The 25,414-nt window shown below is 37.4% G+C and overlaps 2 protein-coding genes across 3 annotated transcripts in view; both read left to right on the top strand.

Annotated features, from left to right (window-relative positions):
• LOC139151373 (putative diacyglycerol O-acyltransferase MT1468) overlaps nucleotides 1–25,414 on the top strand; it is a 388,693-nt gene that overhangs the window by 92,538 nt on the left and 270,741 nt on the right. The gene's annotated exons all lie outside the window — the stretch shown is intronic.
• LOC139151329 (uncharacterized) lies at nucleotides 86–24,957 on the top strand. 2 transcript variants are annotated; one of them, XM_070724042.1, is made up of 17 exons: nucleotides 86–170; nucleotides 6,494–6,548; nucleotides 7,777–7,945; nucleotides 11,626–11,866; nucleotides 12,263–12,379; nucleotides 12,952–13,036; nucleotides 13,989–14,068; nucleotides 16,819–16,936; nucleotides 17,765–17,946; nucleotides 19,438–19,653; nucleotides 20,360–20,551; nucleotides 21,093–21,211; nucleotides 21,374–21,551; nucleotides 21,887–22,144; nucleotides 23,021–23,378; nucleotides 24,005–24,087; nucleotides 24,347–24,957. In XM_070724042.1, exons 5-17 carry the CDS (start codon nucleotides 12,325–12,327, stop codon nucleotides 24,367–24,369), a joined length of 1,947 nt encoding a protein of 648 aa, XP_070580143.1. In that variant the 5' UTR covers nucleotides 86–170; nucleotides 6,494–6,548; nucleotides 7,777–7,945; nucleotides 11,626–11,866; nucleotides 12,263–12,324; the 3' UTR covers nucleotides 24,370–24,957. The 2 variants fall into 2 exon arrangements, with proteins under 2 accessions (XP_070580143.1, XP_070580135.1); XM_070724034.1 differs by lacking the exon at nucleotides 86–170 and adding an exon at nucleotides 5,467–5,597.

Here is a 25,414-nt window from a genome sequence, read left to right as displayed (position 1 = left end):
GAAAGCACCGACCGAGGACCATCCGTTCAATGTTCTTTCATCGTCTTCTCAAATTAGGATAGGTGGAGGATTATAAGCTGATTTCAAAAATTCTTACAGACATTATGACGGTGTCGTCTACATTGTGAATCACGCCACCACTAAGGATAAGACAGTGTGCGAGAAGTCAGGTAAGCGATGTTGTTGGATAGGATAAGGTCGTGGCACTATCCCCTTCTAAGCCTGTGTTTAATTCTTGATTGAATTCAAGAATTGTTGAAATTTCCCGTTTGTCGCCTTTATTTCCCTATGATAATAATGACCTTTGCTGCAAATGACACATTGCTGAGTTGGCAGTTTAACATTCATGTAAACTGTATAAATAGTACAAAATGATTACAAAAGACTAGCACAGAGAGAACAGCTGTAAAACTCATCAAGAACCAATAATTGACAGTACGAAAATTTCCAGGTTGTGTAGTTATCACCCCTTTACAAGTCAAATACAGCAGAGCGAAAGTGACATGTACAGATCATATTGATAGCTCTAAATTTCTGTCCGTCTAACAGAACCGTCGGAACCTGTTCTGGAGAGAGTCTCTATAGGTCATGGAGGCATTTCGAATGTTCAGAACTTAAATATGACTTCCGAAAAAATATTAGGGCTGCTTTTTTTCTCTACGAGTTAGCTTGAAGACCGGACAATGATCACAGATGGACGTAAAATGCTCGTTTAGATAACGGCAGAGTAAAGTATAACTCAACGTTTATTTCACTTCAGAACAAGATAAAAACCAAAGGAACAAAACATCTTTCAACTGTTTAATTCATGTACTTACCATAAATGAAATCACACCCATTTATAACAGATGTTATTTTTTGAACATTTGTGAATACTATCACATTTGAATATTGGAATATCACGTCGTATTCGCTTCAATAATATTGGAAAACGTACTCTTTAATGTAGCTACAAACTTAAAATAAACACAGGAATGTAGTTTTGCAATACTTTCTCAAACTATGGCTCTTCATCTGCAAGGATCTCAATACAAATTCAATGTACAAATGCATTACAATTTGTTTAGGCAGTTTCCCTGCTTCTATTTTCTTTGTATGCAAACAGCTATCTAGTCTTTATTCTCAGAAATCACATCAAGTTCAACGACAACGACGATGTTACTGACCCTTCAACATAATCATCAAAATAATCTTCATCAAGTATTTTTTCATTGTCGTTTATTTGTTGTTGTTGTTGTTGTTGTTGTTGTTGTTGTTGTTATCAACAATATGTGTAATGGCACGTCACATTTCATGGAGCAATTATCAAAGTTCTTCAAGACATGTGAATGCCATGGTTCCATAGTCTGTGGTCTACCGTTTCAAAAATGTAACACGGTTGAGCCAGGGTTTTATAATCGATGAAGATGATAAATCCTTGCCGGTAAAAATCCATGTTCACAATCCAGTTTGCTTGGGCAGCAAAATTCTACTGAAAATTCTCTAAAATACAAAGATGATGCAAAAAGAGGTAAAAAGTCATTGGCTATGTTCTCTAGAGCGACAAACGTTCTGATTTCCGTCATTGTCAAGCATGTTGTAAACTGTCATTTCACGTCATATCAACATACACAGACACCTGCGGACGAAAAATCAATTTCTTGAGCCTCTTGTAGGGTTTGGCCCACAGACTATTGAAAGAAAATTGTCTAATGTTACTTGCTCTTCTGTCTGGAATGGCTGTATCAAGAAAGCTTTTAATATCCCTCTTGTTTCGATTTCAAAACACCATATGCGATATTTACATACCTGAATCCCTTGGCTGTTTTAGGCATTGCTCTAGCACTCACCTCACAATTTATGAACCAGAACGATAAAAATAGTCTGCAACTCAGGAAGCAAATATGGAGCCCAGTGTGAACTCCGAATACACGTCACAAGTGTGAATAAAGGGAGAGTCATGACGATATGGTCCCACGATATGCATCCATTTTATTGAGTTGTGCGCCTATACAGATCGAATGTTGATCCAGTATAAGAGAAATATTTAAGCAAAGAGGGATGATAAGACTCGCATGTATTGAATAAATCTGATATAAAATATTTTTATTTGTATGGAAAGGAACCAATATTTTCATTTCCACCTTTTCTCTGCTTGTATGAAAACAATCAAGGAACTGCTTGTATTTTTAAAGCTATACAAACAGAAAGGTCGACACAAAAAGTCTATTCGAAAATACCGTCGCCGTTCACCATTCAGCTTTCGAATATCATTATTTTAAAAGCCTTCACACTCTTGGGCATCTAAAATATTCCATATGATTAGTCAACGTAGAGTGGTGTATACGTCATCGTTGATTCAAACATTATGCATTTGTAATCGAGGACTGATAGTAGGCATAATGACATCTATTGTCATAAATAATGCTTATAAAATATTACACTTTACGTGGTATTAGAATACCAACTTATTATCAGATGCACGTAATATTTAGCAAAATAGCCTCCACAGTCTTTTCGTTAAATCGTTGAATTCATCGCACATACCACTTGCTTCTCTCTTAATTACAGATTCCATTGCGCATTACCCGTAAAATGCCTGACTTCAACAAGTATTTTTTTTGATTTTGTATAGTTACCGTCAAATGTAATTCCAACTCAGATAAAAGTGAATTTATTCAACGTTTAAAGATAATTGTCGTATCATGTATATATATATATATATATATATATATATATATATATATATATATATATATATATATATATATATATATATATATATATATATATGAGATAACAGATGTATCTACAGCAGTACACCCATGTTAGTGTTCTGCAGTACGCCCTCCTTTTCCCAGTTATTACTGGTAGACTTGATAGCTTGCTAAGTCCTTGGCCGATGATGAGTTTTACTTCATTTTTTCATCTTCTTCAATAAGCGTGCGATCATCTTTAAAATTCTACGTAAATGTTACCGTCATTAAAACAGTTATCAACGCGCTTTATTTCTGTATTTATGATTATGACTGGAAATTCATTCAAGGATTTTAATAGCGATGAACATTTCTCAACCCTGTCCATTTACATGGTTGATACAGGATTGGCCGCCAACAGTGATAACATCGAATTTCATCAAAATATTTAAAAAGTACATAATCATAAACTACTTTTCACACAGAGAGTCCACTGCTATTGAAAACCCAAACACAGCAAAGGCCTAACACAGCATACCACCCGTAACTTTGAAATCTCCTCCCTGCATGGTGTATATTGCAGTCAGGTGCACGTGACACAGGCATAATTTTTTTCCGCATGATTTTTTCCAGTGTGCACATCAATACAACATTTTTCTTCCGATTAAAGTTGACATGCATACTTTCATGGAAAGTTGGTGCACGCCAATGCTTCAACTCCCATGCCTTTCGTGCTATGTCTGTCCCGTGTGACTATCAAAGTCACTGTTTCCTACACAGAATGAAATACTAGCCCATCATACCCGCTGTAGGACTATGTTTAGCCCGACATGTTTGACGCTCAGTAAATGTTCACAATTTTGAAACTCAGGGGACTGTCGAATCAAGATGTCGCGGCAGAATTCGTTAATTTAAGGGAGGGGAAGTCTAAAGCTTAAAAGGCAGGTTATGCTATCGTTGATGACAGTTTCACCATTTTTATTTTGAATGTGAACCATAATTCCTTGTTCTACTCCCCAAAGCATGTTATATACACAGTATTCAGCTTGTCAACTCAGCCCATATGTGCAACTGCATTTTTATTGTTGAAAAGTGGCTTCTGGTCCGGACTAGAATTCAAATGTAAACATTAACAATGCATTTTATACATATAGACGCTAAGTTTACAAACTGAATAGAGGGTGTTTCAACATCCTTTGAGTAGTACAGTAAGAAGTAACAATTTATATATAAAATGAAAAATAATGAAAAAATCATCGAAAGTTGGCATTACTGGCCCTTTAATTGAATCAATAAACTTCACTTTTGCGATAGATCATAGACTGCAAAAAGGTTTTGACAAGGAAAACCAAAATCTAAGCAAAGAGCAGAATCCAATTTATTGTTCAGCCGTAGCTTTACGTGTCACTCATAGACACTGGACCCCGTTGTAGATGTGTGTAACTTTCGATGGCATGGCAAGCTGTGAAGTAAAATATAACAATTTAACCATTTTCCTAACATTTGCTTGCTTTCATCCTTCACAATATTATTTTAGCCTTATCACACATGTACAGACTACATCGCGCGACGTTGCGTCATCAGTCTTTATCAAAATTTCATGAGCGAGAGAGTGAAAGAGACAGACAGACAGACAGACAGACAGACAGAAATGGAAACGAAAAACAGAAGGCGCAGTCGGAAATAACGAGGGTTTAACACGCAAACATCTTCATCTCGAACACGACAAGTGTAACTTACATCTTTATTTGTCGTTCTGACAAAATACAAGTTGCGTAGTCAGAAATGTAAAAACACGCAGAAAGGGAAAGCAACTTTTTGTTACTGTTTGACAATTTCTTTACGCTAAATAGTTTGCTTATATCATTACCGTGAGCACGATGCTCAGTAACATCTCGGCATAATTAAGTAGCTATATTTAAACTTCAACACCGTATTCAATGTCTGGCATCAACACACTGCACTTTTGAATTTTCGTTCAGGGGTGGTGTTTGGGTCTCGATAAAGAAGCCTATTTTCAATTTGTTGACAATCCAAGGTAGTATCCGACCATTGCATCATAAAGTAGGATAGAGAATGGTTTCAAGTCGTTTTGTTTGCTAGCTGTTTGTTGAAATCGTTCGATAGAAACTGGAACTGCGACTAGAATTGAAATCGCTGCTAACAAAGAGGAACTTTTATGACTTTTGTTATCTTAATTCATCCCAGTAGATGTATCCGATCATAGAATAGACAACTACCTGATTATTTCAGATGTGAGCCATTATAACCCTGCGATACACCGAAATATCTTATCATTTTGAGGGAAAACGTGCCAGTGTTGTTATTAATCCTGGCGATGGAATATTTCTTTCTTCTTTCAACTGAACTATTTGTTAGACAAATAGTATTGAAATGTCGAATTTGAAAACAAATATTGAACATCATTTGCCTGCGCCACATAGAGTTTCGTAATTCGAAGCATTTTCATTACATTTAGGTATACGATGGAGAAGTGTTACAATTCGCAGTGTATATCGCTGTATGACTATATTGTATACTTACGAACTGCAGAGATAACCACGTTCTCATAAAAGCAGAGGTCGGTATAGACAGAGCAGCATTTCAGACTACACACACTGACAGTACTATTTGCACTCAATTGTTTGTAGTGTCAATATCACCGTATGACCATTTTTTCACATCAAGAAATTCTAGAATGGAACTGTAGGGTTCTGCTGGTTTCCTTAATGGAACTAACAACACACCACAGTGATAATGATATGAGTATTTCCACGTCAATCAACTCTTCATTGCTAATCCCTCAGTCGATAAAACCGAGCCAGTCTGAGGCAATCTGTCAGATAACCGCCTGTTTGTGCTCACAGACTTTAGACCGCAAATTACCGGCATAGTCATCTTGTTCAGCCGATGGAACATTAGGTAAGCTTTCTAAACTTGACGTTTTAAAGTTCTAAGAAAAGGAAAGGGACGAAGACAGGTGATGTTCACCCATTTCTATCATCGTGACAATAGCTTGTACAATAGCTTTTTATGAAATACCTTGGATTTAATTTCATTCTTATTTTGTATCTTTATTGACGTAATCATTTATGTTCCCGGTGGCCTTCGACGGATTTTAATATATCTTGCATAAAGCCATAAATGTTAGACGGTATTCATAGTGCCTCGGTTTCAGTGTTCAAAACCATTGTTAATAATTGAGAGTAACTTCTAATATAAAATATTACAAAACAGATCAAAATATGCTAATTATCAGGGAAAGGCACGCTCGAGAACTTTATCATATACTCTTTAATTCTATTCCTGCAGATGTGTATCTATCAAATAATGTTCAATCATTGAAAACTTTTGACGCTTTGCGAGTTTTGCTTTGACGTCAGGCTGACAATTTCACAGTTCGTAATATAATAAAGAGTGGTAAAATATTGTAAAGAATGCATCACTTACTGATTTTTTAATAAATGATGAACAATTCGAGATAATGAACCGAATTCAGACCTAATAAAAAGATGCAATTCTTTCTGTACGCCATACTTCTTGCAGAGGAAAAGATGATGTTTGTGAAAGATTGGTGTTGAAGCAGTGATGCCAATAACTGACTGCCTACATGAAATTTTAAACTTTGAACAAAGTCTGCATCATACCGCCTTGTATTAATGCTATTGATAATTTACTGAGACACTTGTTGTCGTGTACAAAGTGTGTGTTCTGTCTTAGCCTGCTGTATCGGTGACTCAAGGTAAATACTTAGATTTTTAGGCGCATGCATCGCGTACTCTCTCAAATGAAGATTGTATGTATATGATTCGTTTCAGAGAATGTTCTACTCAGATGTCTTCGTTTTGCTGTCGCTAGTGACGTCATTGCATGGTAAGTATGCTCAGAGGGCAAGTTTCATGTCTTCAGTTGACACATCGAGTGAACCAAAACACACTTAACGCAGAATGCACCGCCGGGACAGATATTCGGGCTCTCATATTATAAAATACTGTCGCCGAAAAACTGTTTTGTTACGTTAGTAAACTGACTAAGCTTGTTTTAACCCACGGCTATACAAAATTTGGTTCGCGAAGTTTTCCTGGCCGTGAAACAGAGACGGCAAGTTATTTTGTATACAAAAATATCAAATAATGTTATGATAATAAATGCTGAGTAAATATATATCATAGGAGAGACAGAAATGGCCATTTTTCGGTGAATCAATTCACTTTGTAATGGAACAAGAACAAGGTTCCTGATGAAGTGTTTAGTTCAGAGGGATGAATTGATACCAGTGTTGATTGTTGTAGCATTTATGTTCTGTATCTGGTTTGATGGTCTAACCCACGCTGTATGCCATTGAATTTACCGCCATAGTTCCAATCTCACTCAATTGTTTTCTAAGTTAAAACTATTATACCTTTAAGGAGGAACATGGAGTTAGAGGAACTTAAAGTTGAGTATTCGTACCCAGTATTCAGCTTGTTAGCCGTATATATAACTGCATTTGATATTGATAACCTGAAGTCAGTTTTCAACGACAATAATGCGAATGCTTACAAAGTGAATTCTGCGTAGTTAAATATTTTTGTAGAAGCAGAGCAAAAAATGTAAAAATATACAAAAAATGCATACTGAGTAAGTATAACCACACACCGTTTCCCTTAAACTTCCTGAGGGCGGTGTCTAATGTTTGAGCTTTTTCATTCCACTTTGATCTGTTTTTTCTCTTTACCAGTGTCCCAACACATTTTACACAACAATTTAACACAGGATTCATCAAGAACACCGTCTAATTTAGATACAGCCCGCTTTAAAACAGTCTTCTCCAATGGACTAATGCAAGTCAGTTTTGTTGTGCAACGGCACTGCTACGGAATTCATGGTTGATTCAAAGAGACTAAATATAATTTCTCTTAAATATAATGATGAAACCGACGCAGAAATATTTGCAGCTCAGTAAAAGCTGCGATTCAGGCAATTATGTTAGGCAGAAAATTTCGCCTGAAAGCCTGTACTTCATTGTATCGATAATGTGCATATGTATCGGTGTCGTTACTATGATTTCATCCTTCCCTCATGCTTATCACTAAAATTTGACTTTGTGCATCCGTTTCAGTGGCATGCGCAAGGCAATGCGATGTGGACGTGCATGGGGTGTGTTTTATGGTGTCTGAGGACACTGCATCATGGGAAGACGCCCGTTCTCGATGCAAAGACATGAGAGGCCATCTTGCTGTGCTTGAAAAGACTTCTCTAAGAAAGGCAGTTGATAAGCTATACTCTATGTAAGTCAATTCAATCCAATTCAATTCAATTCAATTTAATTACTTTATTATCCACAATAAATGTAGAAATTTGCCTTCAGGCTCATCATATACAAATTGAAATAGTACAACTAGCAAGAACATTCTATAAAAAGGGACGCTATTACACATTGAAATGCTTAAAAACACACAGAAGGTAGCGACATAGATACAAAAATTGAAACACAGACGGAAACAACAAAGGACCAACTGGAGGTTTAAAACAACTACATCGAGTTTGAAACTGCTGATGGAAGAAATGACTTTTTGGAGAAGTTTTTCTTTGCACGAGGAACCCGAAAACGTCTCCCTGACGGGAGCTTCTGGAAGTAACCATGAAAAGGGTGATCAGAATCGTTGACAATGCGCTTTCCTTTTCACTGCCAGATGGTAAAGGTTTACAAGGGAATTTTGACGACAGCCAATAATTTTTTCTGCCATCCTCACAATACGAGGAAGCTAACTTCTGTTTCTGACAGTCAAATTACCATACCAGAAAATTGTACTATAGGTTTAAACACTGTCAATGAGGGATCTGTATATCATTTGTAAGATATTTTGACTCACATTGAACGATTTGAGATTCCTGAGAAGGTATAATCTTTGTTGGGACTTTTTCGCTATATAGTCAGTATTTTCATCAAATGTGAGTTTTTCATCTAGAAATGAACCTAAGTATTTGAAACATGAAACGACTTCAACAGATTCATCGTTGATTGTGACAGGAGTAAAACCCGGGCAAACTTTACGACCAATTACAAGCTCTTTTGTTTTACTAATATTAATATCTAAATAGCTATCTATGCACCAGTTCTTTAATATTTCAACATTATGGAAATATTCTGAAAGATAATCTTCCTTTTTAAGTAGCCCAACAAGAGCCATGTCATCAGCAAATTTGAACAAACAAGATATTGCAGTATTGCACCTCATGTGATCTGTGTAAATAGAAAATAGAGTAGGTGATAACACGCAACCTTGTGGAGCACCAACATTCAGTACAATTTCCTCTGACATGTAGCCATTTACACATACCCGTTGTGGTCTTTCTCTAAGAAAATCACTGATCCAGAGAATTATGTTGGCATTGACATTCATATTGATAAGACGTCTAAGGAGAACATATGGTTCAATGGTGTTGAAAGCGCTTGAAAAGTCTATAAAAAGAATACGAATGTATGCATTTGCGGATTCTAAATGTTGAGAAAGTAAATTAAATAGAGTGATAGATGCGTCTTCAACCCCTCTATGAGCTTTGTACGCAAACTGAAACGGATCTAACTTATCAGCCACATTACAAAGCAAATGCTTCCGCACAATACCTTCCATACACTTGCACAGAATTGATTTTAAGGCAATGGGACGATAGTCATTCAGCTGCTTTGGGTTGGGCTTCTTTGGAACGGGAATAATTGTAGATGTCTTCCATGTACGGGGACAACATGAAAATTTACTAACATCTGGAAAATGTAGGAAAAATGGGACGAGTTGTCTAGCACAATTTTTCAAAACCCTTCCTGTAATTTTATCGGGACCTGCTGCTTTGTTACTGTTTTATTTTAAAAAGCTCCCTTCAACATCGCTTTGGGAGACCTCAATCTGATCAGAGACAGGCTTCAGACTGTGACACAATGTTACACATTCATTGGTGAAATCTCTTACATCAAAACGGGCATAAAATTTGTTTAATTCATCAGGAAAGGCAAGTAGATCACGAGGGAATGAATTTAGGCGAGTGTTTTGTTTTTTTACCCATCATAACTTTCAACCCATCCCATGATGCTTTACAATTATTTGTTTTCAATTTTTCTTCAACTTTCACTCTGTACTTATATTTCACAATTCTAGCCTGCAGTCTAAATAACTTTTCTTTTTCCTTATATTTACTTCTATTGCCTAAGCAGAAATGCTAATTTTCTTTTCATTTAGAAACATTTTCATTTCTTTTGTTACCCAAGGCTTGTTATTCGGGAATACACTTACTGATTTGGTTTTTACCACAATGTTTTCGCAAAACTTCATATAACAGGAAACAGTATCAACCATTTCTTGGGGTTCAATCCAAGATGTTTTAAAAATGTCCCAGTCTGTTATTTCAAAGCAGTTTTGAAGCTCGCCAATGCTTCCCGGAGACCAAACCTGTATGGTTTTGACTTGACAAAAGACGTTATATAATCGATGACTTACAACTTTTGGTGTTTTGTAAGACATTGTCGTTGTCCGGTGTATAGTGTCCGTGTAACAGTTTTTTTAAATGTCACTTTTGACTTTCCCAATCCCTGCCGCCAAGTTATCCATGCATTCACGGTAACTTCAAATTTAAATTGTGATGATGGTAAACATACAAGCTGCTCTTCCCCTTCCCTCCGCCACCATGATGGCATGGAGCCATACACAGGTAAGGTATCACAGTGTCACGTGATCAAATATTCACTGTAAATTCAGAAAGTTACATAAAGAGCTTTCGTTTCGCTTTAAGAGAATCTTCTCACTGTTTGATCGATTTGAAAAGCGGAAGTAAATACCTGATACGTCTCGATACATTTGCTGCAGAATCTTATAATAGTATGGCTTTTTACGCATTATGCTACGTTCCAAAACACCTCTTTAACGGGAGATTGAAGGGACTTTGAAACATTGAGGATGCATTAAGGAGGCTTGAAAATACATTGGGAATAAAAGGGACGACTTGAAAAAAAGTAGTGCTATTGATTGGAAGTATAACAATGAATTAATGTTGAACAAGCAAATATTTTTCGCATTGCGTATTTATTGTACACATATGTGAAACACAGGTACTTTCTCAGATCCATAACGATTAGCTTACATCACTACTGTTCCAGTTACTGTGTTATGCTGAGACAACGCTGCTTGTTCAATGCATAGACAGTCTTTCCCTCTCTACTGTCTATGTTCAATGACAGCCTGGTGTATATAAAATAGAGCGATCGTCTCATCTAGTCCATAATGGTTTTAACTTCTTTCACTGGGTGAGGAGAATTTCATCTAGTATCCAATTTTGTCTAACTGATATGTTTTGATTTTATTAGAGAAGTTGACACGTGACATGCGCAAGTAATCAAATATGCACCCTACAACTGCCTCTCTCTTAACTGATGATATATTTTATATTTTTGATCTTCAAAATTATAATGAGTTGGAAGTGGCAACTAGAAATGTTCCTACGGCCTCGGGGAATGGCCATGTGTTTCTGGTAACGCGCGGCCCCTCGGGGTAATAAACGGGCGCGATAGCCGTCATGACCAGGTAATAGGTGTTTAATATACATCATTTCATAGGGATATACTCCTGGGGACATACTGATGTCATTATAAAAATTGTCGTAGTGTGAATATTGTAAATTTTGGATTAGGATAGTCTGTGCTTGACAATTACACAATTTTGCGTATTTATTTTTTCTTGGTACCATTAAATATATTTTAAACCAGCGACGGTATGCTGGATGCAACATTTCATGTACGACGCTGTTTTCCTTATTCTAATTCATTGTTCACGGTTATCGCAAATCATGCCATTTTACACGCTGTGCGTTCAAATCAGAAATGGTCATATGTTTTATATGTAAGTTTGATACATTAGACCCCACCAGAACGATAAGCCAGTATTATTTTTTTCAATTTATCGAATTGCATTATCGACAGGGTGTAACAATTTGGATTGGATTGCACGAGTTAACAGAAAACACGCCCCCATACTGGGTTGACGGTCGGAAAATAGGCGAGCACAAACCAAACAAACGCTATCCATGGAAATCTGAGGATGGAAGTTCAGAAGAGAATGACTGTGTACTTGCTGTACCATCCGCCAACAGAGAGAAGTTGCTATGGCAATATGCAGATTGTGAAGCTACCCAACGATATCTTTGTGCCTTTAGTGACTTAGGTAATAAATTCATAATTTTCTTTTAAATCAATGTTTATGAATAGATAAGTTCAAAATATGTGTCAATAATTTCCAATCTTCTCTAATAACATTTTTCAATGTTACGTTGTCATACATTGATTAACATTCACACGACGGCCATTTCTCGCTCTTCGTTTTATTCCAACAATGTATTCTTAGTTCACAAGAGATGTGCTTTTTAATGATTATGACATCACTTTACGCACAGATGATGTAGATACGTAATTTTGAAAGCCGGAATACAAACGACATAATTATTAGGTTCCCCGTGGGACTAGAGGAAGACAAATTATATTGTTTTACTATAGTATAGAGGTGGGTATCACCGTTTGGCGTACACAGAGATGAGAAATAAATCACGATTTGTTTGTACAGCTGATGAACACGCCAAGGAAAAAATCCAAGAAGAGCTTGACGCAATTGAAACTGAAAAAGAAATGGAGAATCATCGTCCCTTCGCTATGATCGAGAAAGCCAACAAACACATAGGAGGTAGGTTATCACAAATGTTCTCATAGGGAGCCCTCTACGTGGGAGCTGCCATGTTAATATGCCAAGAGCACACAGAAAATCAAATTTCTTTCAGATTTTAGCCTTTAACTTCTTGTTTGCCAGAAACTATGCAAATCGCACTCGAGCTATGTGATCTGGAAGGCGCTACATATAGTTACCCTACAAATACACTCGTACAACCATTCTGCAAGCATTCGTGCAACCAAGATGAGAAAATGAATGATAACACCCGTGAAACGAGTTTTCCCAGGGGAGGCAGAGAAGATTATTTGACACAGATCTTTGGATACGGACTTGAGGGGTTTTGGAGCCCGAGCGAGCTTTGTTTGCTTACTCTGACACCAACGCTACCCCGAACTACCCCGAACTGCTCACGTGATTTTCAATGTTCAATTTGGAAAACCGTCTTTGTCTATTAACCCTTACCATCGCCTTCTCAACAACTTCATATTGATACAACTGGTGCCCGACTCAGATTTTTGACATCGCTGAAATTTGTAGTTAGTGGAGATGTAATTGGCCTCACAATAAATTTGTACTTTTTTGAACAGAAAACCTACTGCTTGAAGGCGATATTGCCTTTGATCCTGATTTCAATGAAATTTCAGAAAGCGGAGAGAGTGAAACAAGGCGAAGGTAAGTGGTAGAAATAGAGATAGAGATTTGGTGAGAGGAAGACGATGACAGAAGTGGTGACAGACACTGTGTCAGTAAAACTGCGAACACAGAGATGTAGAAAGGATTAAGATATAAGAGACAGTGGCGTTTGCAGATTTTGCGAATACGACAAAAAAGCTGGTCAATAGAAATCCTTAAACAACACCATCAGCTGAGTTCTACTTTGCCTTTCTCATCATTGTACATTGATTTAAAAAACCAGGATTCATACTAGGATTTTTACAATTGGAGAAGTAAGTATTCCTCAAAACACTTTCTGATCCTTTTCTGAAGTCTACAAAAAATGAATACTTTTTCTGTTAACTTCATTGTTATCAACAGCTGTTTGGAGAAGAAAGATTGCATTACATGTTTGTGTTAAATTTTACCAAACCCAAATAGTAGTTCACTCAACATATCCTTACGTCCACGTTGGAGACTGTCTTATTTGGTTCGTAATATTTGTAAAGAATTTGAAAGACAGCTCGATAGAGCAACTGCCCTGTAACTACTTTGATCAGATTCATCACACTATTTATAGAAAAGGGAAATCTTATAATTTGGCAATGCTGAATTTAGCAGACTCCTTTACTTGATACTAGTATTTTTAATATTAACATTTATATTTCAATACAAATGTGCTTCCTTAAAGCACTTCATTTTCAGTTTTTTTTTAAATACGTTTTCTGTCCAATCTTATTGCCTAACATAAGAGACTTTCTACAACAAATACTTCGAAAATTAATCACGAGAAAATGTACAAAGCTGACAGAAATCACCAAGTTGAAAAATGCAAATGAGAGCAGGTGAGAAATAACAAAGCCACTCCATCAATCTACAAGACCACGACTAGGATTTCAAATGGTTCACACCTAAGCTCACAGACTTTACACAGACAGTTGAGTTTACTGTTAAGCTTATATTCTTTCAGACGCGGGGCAGCGTGGCAAGAAGACAGACTTTGGCCAGAAGGAAAGGTTTACTATGAACTTGATTCGTGGATTTACTTCCGTAAGTAAATCTAAAGTTTTTTAATGTTTAATAGTATCTAAAAATGACTTTTACGGATTTAAGAATAATTACGACACGTTTTAAGTTAAATTTCTCGGTTCTATGTACGTGTGTTAAAATATCTGACATAACACTGTACAGTATACACTCAGCGCTCTCATCAGTCAATTTATACTGTTCTGCTCATGTTAAGTTACATATACGTACCTCTCTGCCTACATGCACCTACCTACTGTGTCATCTATCCATCTATCATCGACCGACCGACCTACCCCTCTGCCTACCTACCTACCCACCCACCTACCTGCCTGCCTGTCTGTCTGCCTGCCTATCTGCCTGCCCATCTGTCCACCTACCTGCCTGCCTACCTGGCTGCCTGCCTGTCTGCCTACCTACCTACCTACCTACCTGCCTGTCTGTCTGTCTGCCTACCTGCTTATCTACCTACCTACCTACCTGCCTGCTTACCTACCTACCAAGGGCTCGAAATTAACTTTTTACCTTGTAGTCCGATAGGGCTACCATTTTCTAAGGTCTGGTAGCCCATGCATGAATGAAGAGGGTTTTTTTTGTAAAGGATATTTTTATTTATATCTAGACAATGAACGATTTATTTTGCATGATTCTATCCAACAAGTGAATTTTCTAGTCATTTGACATCAGTACCTGCAGATCATAGCCCTAGGAGAATGGTATACCATTTGCAGTGGACAACGGTGACGCCTCAAAGTTTCACGAGTTATTCACACATACGCAGAGCTTATATGCAGTTTTTGATGTTCGCAATGACAACGACTTTTCTTGAAATTTTAAGTAACTTTAAGTAGACAGTCTCTGTACTGTGAAACTTTCTATGTTTAGATTACAAAGTATCCAGTAGCAACTTGAAAGTGAGGAGTGACAGTGCTTTGCCATTATTTTATGAAAAATAACAAATCTCATACGATAGCTTTTTAGGCTATTGCTTACTTGAATAACGTAATAAAGGTACTTTTCAAGACTGTAGGGAGCAATTAATGGTTTGTGTACAGAATAAATTATTCAGGCATTTCAGCAAGGCTGTGGGAAGGGGATCAAGACAGCTTGTTTGACTGTATGATGAGAGATAGTTCTTCTGCACTGGTCGGATGGAAAGACAAGAAACTGAATTTACCAACGATATGAAAATTTAAGAACTAAGAATATAGTCTATACAAGAATTTATATTTATCTTTCTTGCAAACTACAAAGATAGAGGTACAAGCGAGATTACTGTATTTTCTGGTTGGCAGTTTCACTTGTTGTCGTTGTTGTGCTCATTTTAACACTTCCTTTGTTGTGTTTCGCACCTACTGCACCCTTTGTTCTCCTGTGTACATATGTTTTCACAGTGAATAATTTTCTGGGTAACTTTGTTTTGGGCCACAGTGTTGTGATTCAGTTTTTGCAAGGAGCACGGTTACTCTACCCAAACATGCATGGGGATACAAGCAAGATGGTCTTTGCTTAGATTTCTAGTTTTCAAAAGCTGATACTATATAACACTGATCGAATTTAGGAATACAATCTATTGCTGTAATGTTTACCATTGAAGATCAAAACGGCGGCTACTGTCTTGCAGTACCGACACTGATAGTTGCAAAGGCGCCTGATATATTCATGAAAGCAATAATACATTACATTTTGTGCAACAACTTCTCTAAGGCTCAATGTGTTCAACTTGAATTGCGATAAATCAAAGACTTTTCCATCATCATACCGTATGGTTGGAATAGTGGAATCAAATGTAAGCATTAATTTGTCAAAATTGGTTAAATTGTGAATGATCAAGGGTGGAGGTGGGCTGAACCATCGTGGCGCAGTGGTAGAGTCCAAGCCTTTGGATCCATGGTCACGAAAACTCAGGCCGAATGAATAGAGTTCAATGCCCGCACAGGCCCACTTTGAGAGACACTTAGCCCACCTCTACATGTACAAGCTACCAAAGACAGAGCAAGGCGAAAACCAGGCCCAAATACGGCCCCGAGTCTGCAAAGTAGTCTGTAGTCATTTATTTTTATGAAAAGGCAATTTTGTATATATTTCTCCACCATAGTACACTATCATGGGATGATCTCGTACACTTCGGAAAGCGTAATTTGTGGATGGCCCGACAGCTTTTTCTTTGCAGTTTGAATAATTTTGTGTTTAATTGTGATTGTTGCATTATGATTAAATAACTATGAAAATTAATTTTCATTGGCCATCATTTCCCGAGCCTGTCATCCTGGTACATCAGTTCAGATAATGATATTTTATTGAAAGTTTGTCGCAAAAAACTCGACTGCACTGTCGCCTCTTAATTTGCAAAATAAAGTCATAGTATGGCCTTTTTATGTCTTGCTGGGTTGACTTTGACTGTTGACTGGTCATCTCACAGCGATCAACATGTCGTCCACTAAGTAATTTCATGTCCCAGGCTTTGGTAGTCCGTGTGGACTACCATTTCATGGTTTTGGTAGCCCCAGGGAAAAGTTGGTAGTCTACCGCTAATTTCGGGCCCTGCTACCTACCTATCTACCTACTAACAATGTCTCGCGGCGAATAATCAATAGTTTTCCATTATTGTTCCTTACCGCAATGTTTGTTGCTGTTGTTGTTTTTTTTCGATGTTAAATTGTTATTAGGTCTACCACACATACCGCCATCACCTTCACTATCACCGTCATCGTCACAATCTAATAACGAAAATGATTGTTTCTATATTATTGTTATTTTGATTTCAATTTCAGTTAGTGATCAGAAGAGGATCATCTTTCAAGCCATGGATGAAATTGAAGCAAAAACTTGCATTCGATTTATTCCACGTACTGACGAAGAAAATTATGTCCTTATCACAAAATATGGCGGGTGAGCAATTCAAAATGACACCACGCGACATTAATCTGCCAATTGATATAATCCTATTCGAATCGTCGATTTAAATCCACGTTGTCATAGTGACGTACCAGTATGAAATATATTCATTTACTTTTGCCATTTTATATGAAATTAGGTCACCGATTTGCATTGTCCTTCCCATGGCAGTCACTCGGTAACCAATCACACACTGGCCATGGATCAACAGTTTATTTTCCCAATGTGAATCTCTCTGTATTCTTTGCAGTACTTCAAACCTAACTTTCACTGTGAGTTCTCCCAAAGACTCACTGCCATAATTCTGAACATCTATTATGTCCAAAATTAGTTAGAGTAGCTGTTTGTTTGGCGTACTTGCTCTCGAACAAAGGTTGTTCCACCAAAATTCACAATGAAGCTTCGTAGATAACACATACCATGGCAATCTCGACCGGGCAAGAACAGATTGAGCTTACTTCATGGATACTAACAGGCGGTTTACCCGATGCCCAACGCTTTTTGCTCGTCAACGTTTACGCAAAAAGGAACGGGAATTTTAGGTGATAATGACCTCGTAAAACCTATAGCTGAAACAGTCTGGTATCTTCTGGGTGTCTTAGGACAGTACAATCCATTCTGTACGACGTATTTTTGGAGTTTTCATTTATAGCTGAAACAGTCTGGTATCTTCTGGGTGTCTTAGGACAGTACAATCCATTCTGTACGACGTATTTTTGGAGTTTTCATTTCCACATAAATTTGATAAAGTGAAAGTAACGTTGCCTCGTTAACTCGCAGAAATATCTATCAATGACTTTGATTTTCTGTTTCTCTTTCAAGATGTTGGTCTCACTTGGGACTGCTGTCTGACGGAGCTCAATATCTATCCCTAGATGACGAATGTTTCGAGTCAGTCGGCACACCCATCCACGAATTCCTTCACGCCTTGGGATTTTTCCATGAACAATCACGACCCGATCGGAGCAAGTTTTTGTATGTCAACTATGATAACATTGAAGGATGTAAGCCAGTTGTAATGTTATTTTGTCCCATTTTTATTTGGCAACATCAAAATACCTCTGTAAAATAGTGTTATTTTAACAAATTTTGAACATTTGTCCTCTTTGACATAATTTTATATTTATGGAATATGCATTTGTATGCCAATCCGGGGCCCCAGTAGTGTAATATATCGTCTGATATAAAATAGTTAGGGTGATTGTAGTCAGTAGATTCTTTCAAGAAAGAATCTACTGAAAACTAAAAATTATTTTTAAAAACGTTGAATAGAAAGTTAAATAGGTCTTGTTTCGTTTAATATTGCTATGTGCCGCAAAATAATGACTTCGACTGATATTTGCAATCGTAGGTGCATGTCCTTCTTGCTGGTCAGATGGCATACAATTTTCCATTCGGTTCTTCCAGCTAACTATCACGTTTGTGCAGTCAGACATTGCTGAAAATATTCACCTTTCATTGCTAAAACTGACTGTATTTTGGACACTAATTTATACCCGTTGCATTCTCATTGTATATATCCTGCTAGCGAACCGTGCAAATTTCATTGCTAAAACTGACTGTATTTTGGACACTAATTTATACCCGTTACATTCTCATTGCATTTATCCTGCTAGCGAACCGTGCAAATTTCATTGCTAAAACTGACTGTATTTTGGACACTAATTTATACCCGTTACATTCTCATTGCAATTATCCTGCTAGCGAACCGTGCAAATTTCATTGCTAAAATTGACTGTATTTTTGACATTAATTTGTACCCGTTACAATCTCATTGTATTTATCCTGCTAGCGAACCGTGCAAATTTCATTGCTAAAACTGACTGTATTTTGGACACTAATTTATACCCGTTGCATTCTCATTGCATATATCCTGCTAGCGAACGTGCAAATTTCATTGCTAAAACTGACTGTATTTTGGACACTAATTTATACCCGTTACATTCTCATTGCATTTATCCTGCTAGCGAACCGTGCAAATTTCATTGCTAAAACTGACTGTATTTTGGACACTAATTTATACCCGTTACATTCTCATTGCAATTATCCTGCTAGCGAACCGAGCAAATTTCATTGCTCAAACTGACTGTATTTTGGACACTAATTTATACCCGTTGCATTCTCATTGTATATATCCTGCTAGCGAACCGTGCAAATTTCATTGCTAAAACTGACTGTATTTTGGACACTAATTTATACCCGTTACATTCTCATTGCATTTATCCTGCTAGCGAACCGTGCAAATTTCATTGCTAAAACTGACTGTATTTTGGACACTAATTTATACCCGTTACATTCTCATTGCATTTATCCTGCTAGCGAACCGTGCAAATTTCATTGCTAAAACTGACTGTATTTTGGACACTAATTTGTACCCGTTACATTCTCATTGCATTTATCCTGCTAGCGAACCGTGCAAATTTCATTGCTAAAACTGACTGTATTTTGGACACTAATTTATACCCGTTACATTCTCATTGCATTTATCCTGCTAGCGAACCGTGCAAATTTCAAGGTGTACAAGGAAATGATTACGCACGGAGCATATTATGACTACAACTCAGTGTTACAATATCACCGATTTGCCTTCGCCAAAGATCACACTGTCCCAACGCTTACTCTCAAAAAGAAATTCCACGGTGAACTTGGACAGCGAAAGGGAATGAGTATGTTAGACGCCTATGAAGTCAACAGACTTTACAAGTGTAACTGTAAGTCTACAACAGCAAAACTCAACTGCACACCTTGTGTGTAATTGTAGCATTTGTAAATCATCACTTACTTTTATTTGATAGCGTAGCAATTTACAAGATTAGCGTGGATGTAGAATATATGTTATCTGATGACATTCGTTAATCAATCGTTAAATTACCATACCAGAACTGACATATCCTACTCGTACTGATATCATTGCCTCAGCCACAAATATGGGCGCCATTAATAATTGGTGTCTTCACCATTTTACCGATGCACGTGAAAGGATAAGTCGAATCAATCTTCACTTGCTGGAAAACAGTATAAGACAATCCTGTATCGCCAGGTCAATTACTCAGTTGAACAATAATGAGATAATATTCATCGAAACGATTATGGCCTATGGTGAACATAAGTCTAGCCAACTGCATCGATCGGCTGTAACCATCTGAACCATCCACAACACGCATTTTTACTGGCTATTGATGCGGTTGCGCTAGTTTACTGATGAAAATGCACAATTAAAAGTTAAAAACTGATTGCTAAGTCAATAATCACCGTTGTACACTATTCTCTACATCCTTTCCTTTTTGACAACGTGCAGGTCAACGTGCATATATTCGATGACAGAGATCGTAAAATTCGAAAGGCCAGAGTAAAACATGTGTGATATCTGTAACGTCATGGTCAAAGTACAGATTTATGCAATTATTTCCTCGCTAGATACTGTCGATGGTGGCTGGGCGCCTTGGTCGGATTGGACAGAATGCCCAGTGACGTGTGGTGGCGGTGTACAGGTAAGAAAGAGAACGTGTGACTTCCCGCCGCCAACAATCGACCCACCTGGTATGCCGTGTGAGGGCGATGAGAAAGAGAAAAGAACATGCATGGACATCAAATGTCCAATAGACATGGGTAAGGTGATATTCTTAGGAAAATTGGTTTGCAATCTGTTCAACAATTCATGACAGAATCGTTGTAGAATAACTATCGAACGAAATGTCAGAACAAAGTGTCTGACTTTGTTCCTATGTTAAATGTATCATCATAGACGTCTCCCTCACCAAGGCCTGTCTCTACCAGTTAACGAAATTCTTTTAATGACATAACCAACTCGTGTATCAACTTAATTACCTTCTCAACAACTTATGTTCGGAGGGAAGATATATAAAACACGATTGGAACTAATTTGGGATAATTGGATTTCATATTTTTCAAATTTCTCAAAAGTATTAGGCGCCATATAGCTGAATGTTGCAATATCGCAAATTACTCATAAAAACAAGTGTGTAATATAAAAAGAAAAGCAGATGAGATAACATTTGTAGATTAAATCGACAGTACTTCACCATCCAATTATCCCAAATTAGTTCCAATCGTGATATAAGTAACTAAGTAATCAACATTTTAATTAGCGCTGGAAGAAAACCCGTTATCGATATTTTTGGTTGCACAGATTACAGCTGGCTTGGTTGTTACTGGGATATTGGGGAAAGCGAACTTCTGACTACCTTAGAGGATACTGGAAACCCTCATCTCCTCGGCAGTTACTGGGAAAGAATTGACGCTGTCCATGTATGTGATATGCCCATATTTTTGAACGCCTAATAGTACATTTTCGAGCAATGTTCCTCTTTCTTTATTCAAATACTACATTGTGATTTTTGTAGTTGCAAGGATCGTTCATTTTTTGCAATCAGCGTTTTAATTTATTTCAATCTCTTCTATTTTCACAAGCAATGTGCTGCAGCAGCCCTAAGTGTAAATCACGACATATTTGCTCTGCGTTTTGGCGGGAAATGCTACAGCATGAGCACCCAAGAATCGGACACTCTATACGAAGATGGCGGCGTCTCTGATGAATGCTTTAGTGGTACTGGTACTACAGATTCAATTGATGTATATTCCTTGACTGGTAAGTTTTCGAAGATTTAGAACATAGACAAACAATCGGGCAATACAAATCGTTCTTCAATTAGAACATAGACAAACAATCGGGCAATTCAAATCGTTCTTCAATTAGAACATAGACAAACAATCGTGCAATATAAATCATTCTTCAATTATAATACGACCAAGGAAACTAATACATACAGACAAATATATACAAAAAAAGAATCGAGAAAAATAGGAGAAAACTAGGAGAAAAAACGGCAGTCCGTAGAACTCGACCAGAAAGAGAATAATGAAATTAAAGCAATGAATGGGTTTAAATAACTGTCGATTTTTTACTTTTTGTCTACTTTCTAGTGGTTGTAGATTCTGGCACAAGCACGTCAGGTCCACATCCGACGGAAGCGGAAACTTCGACGATATCTGAAGAACCTGCACAATGGGACGAGTGGGAAGAATGGGGTTCATGTGTCGTCACAGAGTCTGCGCAGTGTTTAGGTGATCGGCAAAGGGGGCAGCAAGTTAGGTCGCGTGTTTGTCTTGGACCATCGCCAACCTCTTGTATCGGAGAAAATGTTGAACATCGTGATTGTTATGTTGAATGCAGTAGCCCTGGTAAGGATATGAGAAATAGTGATAAAATACTGATCTATTTTAGTTTTGACGCGGTTTTCCATACAAAGATCGCCAGTATATATTTGGCCACGGTAAACGAAATTTGGCAAGGAGACAGCGTTGTAGCTGTTATCCATCATTCTTTCATGTGAAGAGTTTTTAGTAGTCTTCTATTTGCTGATGTACTGGTATGTTGACCGTGTAGTCGTTTAGTTTGTCCCTTCAAGCCTAACGTGTAATGCCGTGACATATCACAACACTATTCTTTTAAGAAAATGTCCTAGACATCAAAACTTAGCTTATCAAAGAATTTCTGGTGCAGAATTTGTCTTACGTTCCTTGCGTCTGAAAGTTGGACATGGAACCGGAGCAGAAATCTTGCTGAGCGAACAATGATAGGAATGATGGTGGGTTGGCGATTTTCTATCAGCAGAAAAGATTGTCATGCTTCAAATGAGACGAAAATATGAGTAGAATAATGTGATGAAACGTTAGTTCTACTCGTTGGAATCTTCTTCGTACAGTTAAGGCTGAGAGAGAGGCAGTTTTGAGAGAGGTCTGGTTTGAAAATATGTAGATAATTATGGTCGATGTCAAACTATATTAATGCTATGCTATGCTATTCATACCAGAAGAACGAAGGTTGGTTTTCCTTCACTATTAATGGTTACAAGTTTTAAATTATCTGTGCTAAGGCCAAATGACTTGGACTGGATTTTGACAGAGCGAAAAGGCGCTAACAAGAGTTCGTAAAACAATAATGTCTGTGGATAGGTAATACTACATCTTCTTCAAGCGTTATTATGTCTCCATCTTTTGAATGCAAAGCTTTTGAATTCATGATTGGCCCTCCCGTTCCTGCTACTTTCATTACAGATCCATGGCTTTGTGTCGGACAAGACTTGTTCATTTTCATTCTTGAACCGAGTTTAAACTGGAACGCTTCACGTGAATACTGCAAAGGCTTGGATATCGACCATGGGTCGGATTTACCAATCTTACAAGACAAAGCTATTCGGGATACAGTGAGAGAACATATCATTAATTCCGATATCCTTGCACGTCCTCCAAGACATAGCTACTGGATTGGTTGCAGTGATGCAGAAGAAGAAGGCACCTTTACCTGGGTTGATGGGAAAATTGTTGACGGGGCAACAGCCGGATGGGAGAATAAAGAACCGAACAATAAGTTGACCAAGTGTCCCGATACAGGCGAAGATTGCTGCCGTCTTTGGTAAGTAAAGTTTCTAACAATACACCACAAATAATGCGAAAACTAGAAGTTGGTCATGTATTTACTACAACGTATATTTTAGAATGTTGAGTGGAGGTACAAAAAGGCATGATCATTGGATGGGATGGGCAGTATCAATTACTTAAGGTAAAACGCACCTCGGGGACAGACATTCGGACTCTCAAACTTTTACAATTCTCTTCTGATATACCACATGTGAGGGTTCATTTTAAAGCCCTTGGTGAAAGAAAACTTTTCACCGGCTTAGTTTTTCGAAATTCGAAAACTTTTATTTTTCTCCATAGACTTAACACAGGGATGGCGGCCATTTTGAATTTCTAATATCGGTAAATCTTGGGTAATTTGTTTCTCTTGTACCAAAACTTGCTCGGTGACCCCCTATTTTTATATTTTTATTCTTGATTTTGAAAGAGAATGATTGAAAGATTCCTTGAGGAAAGTTAGAGCAAAAGTTTAAGTCTTTCACTTTCGAGGTGCATACTACCTTAAGGAAATAAACTAAATACGAGGATGGTAGATATTGACATTGGATGACAAATTACTCACTACAATGGTATTGGATAGAAGTAGATGATCGGAAATCCCTTTATTCTATCTTGCCTCAGGGAACGATCTGGTCGAGGAACACCAAGATACAACTTGGACGATGACTGCTGTGAGTTAGACAGACATTTCATCTGTGAAATACGTAAGTATAGACTTGAAGTCATTATTTTAAACCCATCAAACAAGATAGTATACGTCATGTCTATGAATGGGCCGCTTCACCCTTCAACCTTCATCGTTGATGGATATGCTTCACCATTGAACAAACATGCACCGAGTTTTTCTCTTGAATATGGGAATTATTTTAATACCACCCCTTTTTCTTGCCATCTCTTGTTAATATTTAAGATAACATTACAAATAAACGCCACACTTCATTTGTTTTTTCTCTCTTTCAATAGGAGGTTACTGTCCACCATCTTAAGAAGTAGAAGTAGATGCTAAAAATGACAGAGATGGACAAAATAGGAGAATATTTCTTACAGAGCTAGTTCAGCCGCGATGAATCTGTATAGTGGATGTGTTGGCTAATTAGATACGCTCGTTGTCTGCATTACCGCTGGTAATCATAGTCTGTACTTTCACGTATGAAAAATAAATGTAATCATTATGTGCATGCATGTCTAGGTGATGCTAATTGACCAAATCGGGATAATAAAGATGGATTGATTGATTGATCGGTTGACTGATGTATCACGGGTGATGCGTTTCCAATAAGAATAATACGTTAAAGGTATACAGTCACCTGTTCCAATTTTGCCATAGTTACCATGGAAAGGGAAAATCTAATCAATCACAGATTTTAAGCGGATGGCCACTTTTAAAAACAGCGCCCTCACATGGGCATTTTGAATAAAAAGGAACGCCTCTTTGACCATATATGGGCATATTTAGATTACAGGTGACTGTATACCTTTAACGTATGCTGAGCTCACCTACCGTGGTACTCTTTTAGTGACTGTAAACAACTTAATTTCTTGTTCTTGAGTGATAATAAAGATTATTCAGAGTAGTCACAGTAACCTGCGTCCTTACCATCATGACTTTCAATTTACACGTAATTCTGCAGTTCTACTGTACGATGGTATTTAGGTCGTAGCCTTGTGAATGGTTAGAGGGGAAAACTTGAAACCAAATTTGAATATGAGTTGCTTTGTAGGAACAGTCCGAGAATCGGACCTAGACTAGAATTGACTTCTACAGTTTCCTATAAGTGACATTTAAACCCTATCACCACCATGGGCTACGTTCACTTAAACTATCATGGTGTGAATGACTGAAAAGCGGCATGGAAAAGTTTCGCAAAATTCAAATTTATAATCGAGTTCACTTATGAATTTCGTTATACCAGTAAATAGTACAGTTTGTCATACTCTCAGCTTGTCATACTATCAGCCTTTTTGTTCCCATGCATTATTGTAGAGATTTTCATCACATGGACTTACTCTTTCTTGTATAGATATCTTAAA

This window comes from Ptychodera flava, chromosome 2 (genome assembly GCF_041260155.1).
Source record: "Ptychodera flava strain L36383 chromosome 2, AS_Pfla_20210202, whole genome shotgun sequence".
NCBI lineage: Eukaryota > Metazoa > Hemichordata > Enteropneusta > Ptychoderidae > Ptychodera > Ptychodera flava.
This window is presented reverse-complemented; position numbering and strand designations above follow the sequence as displayed.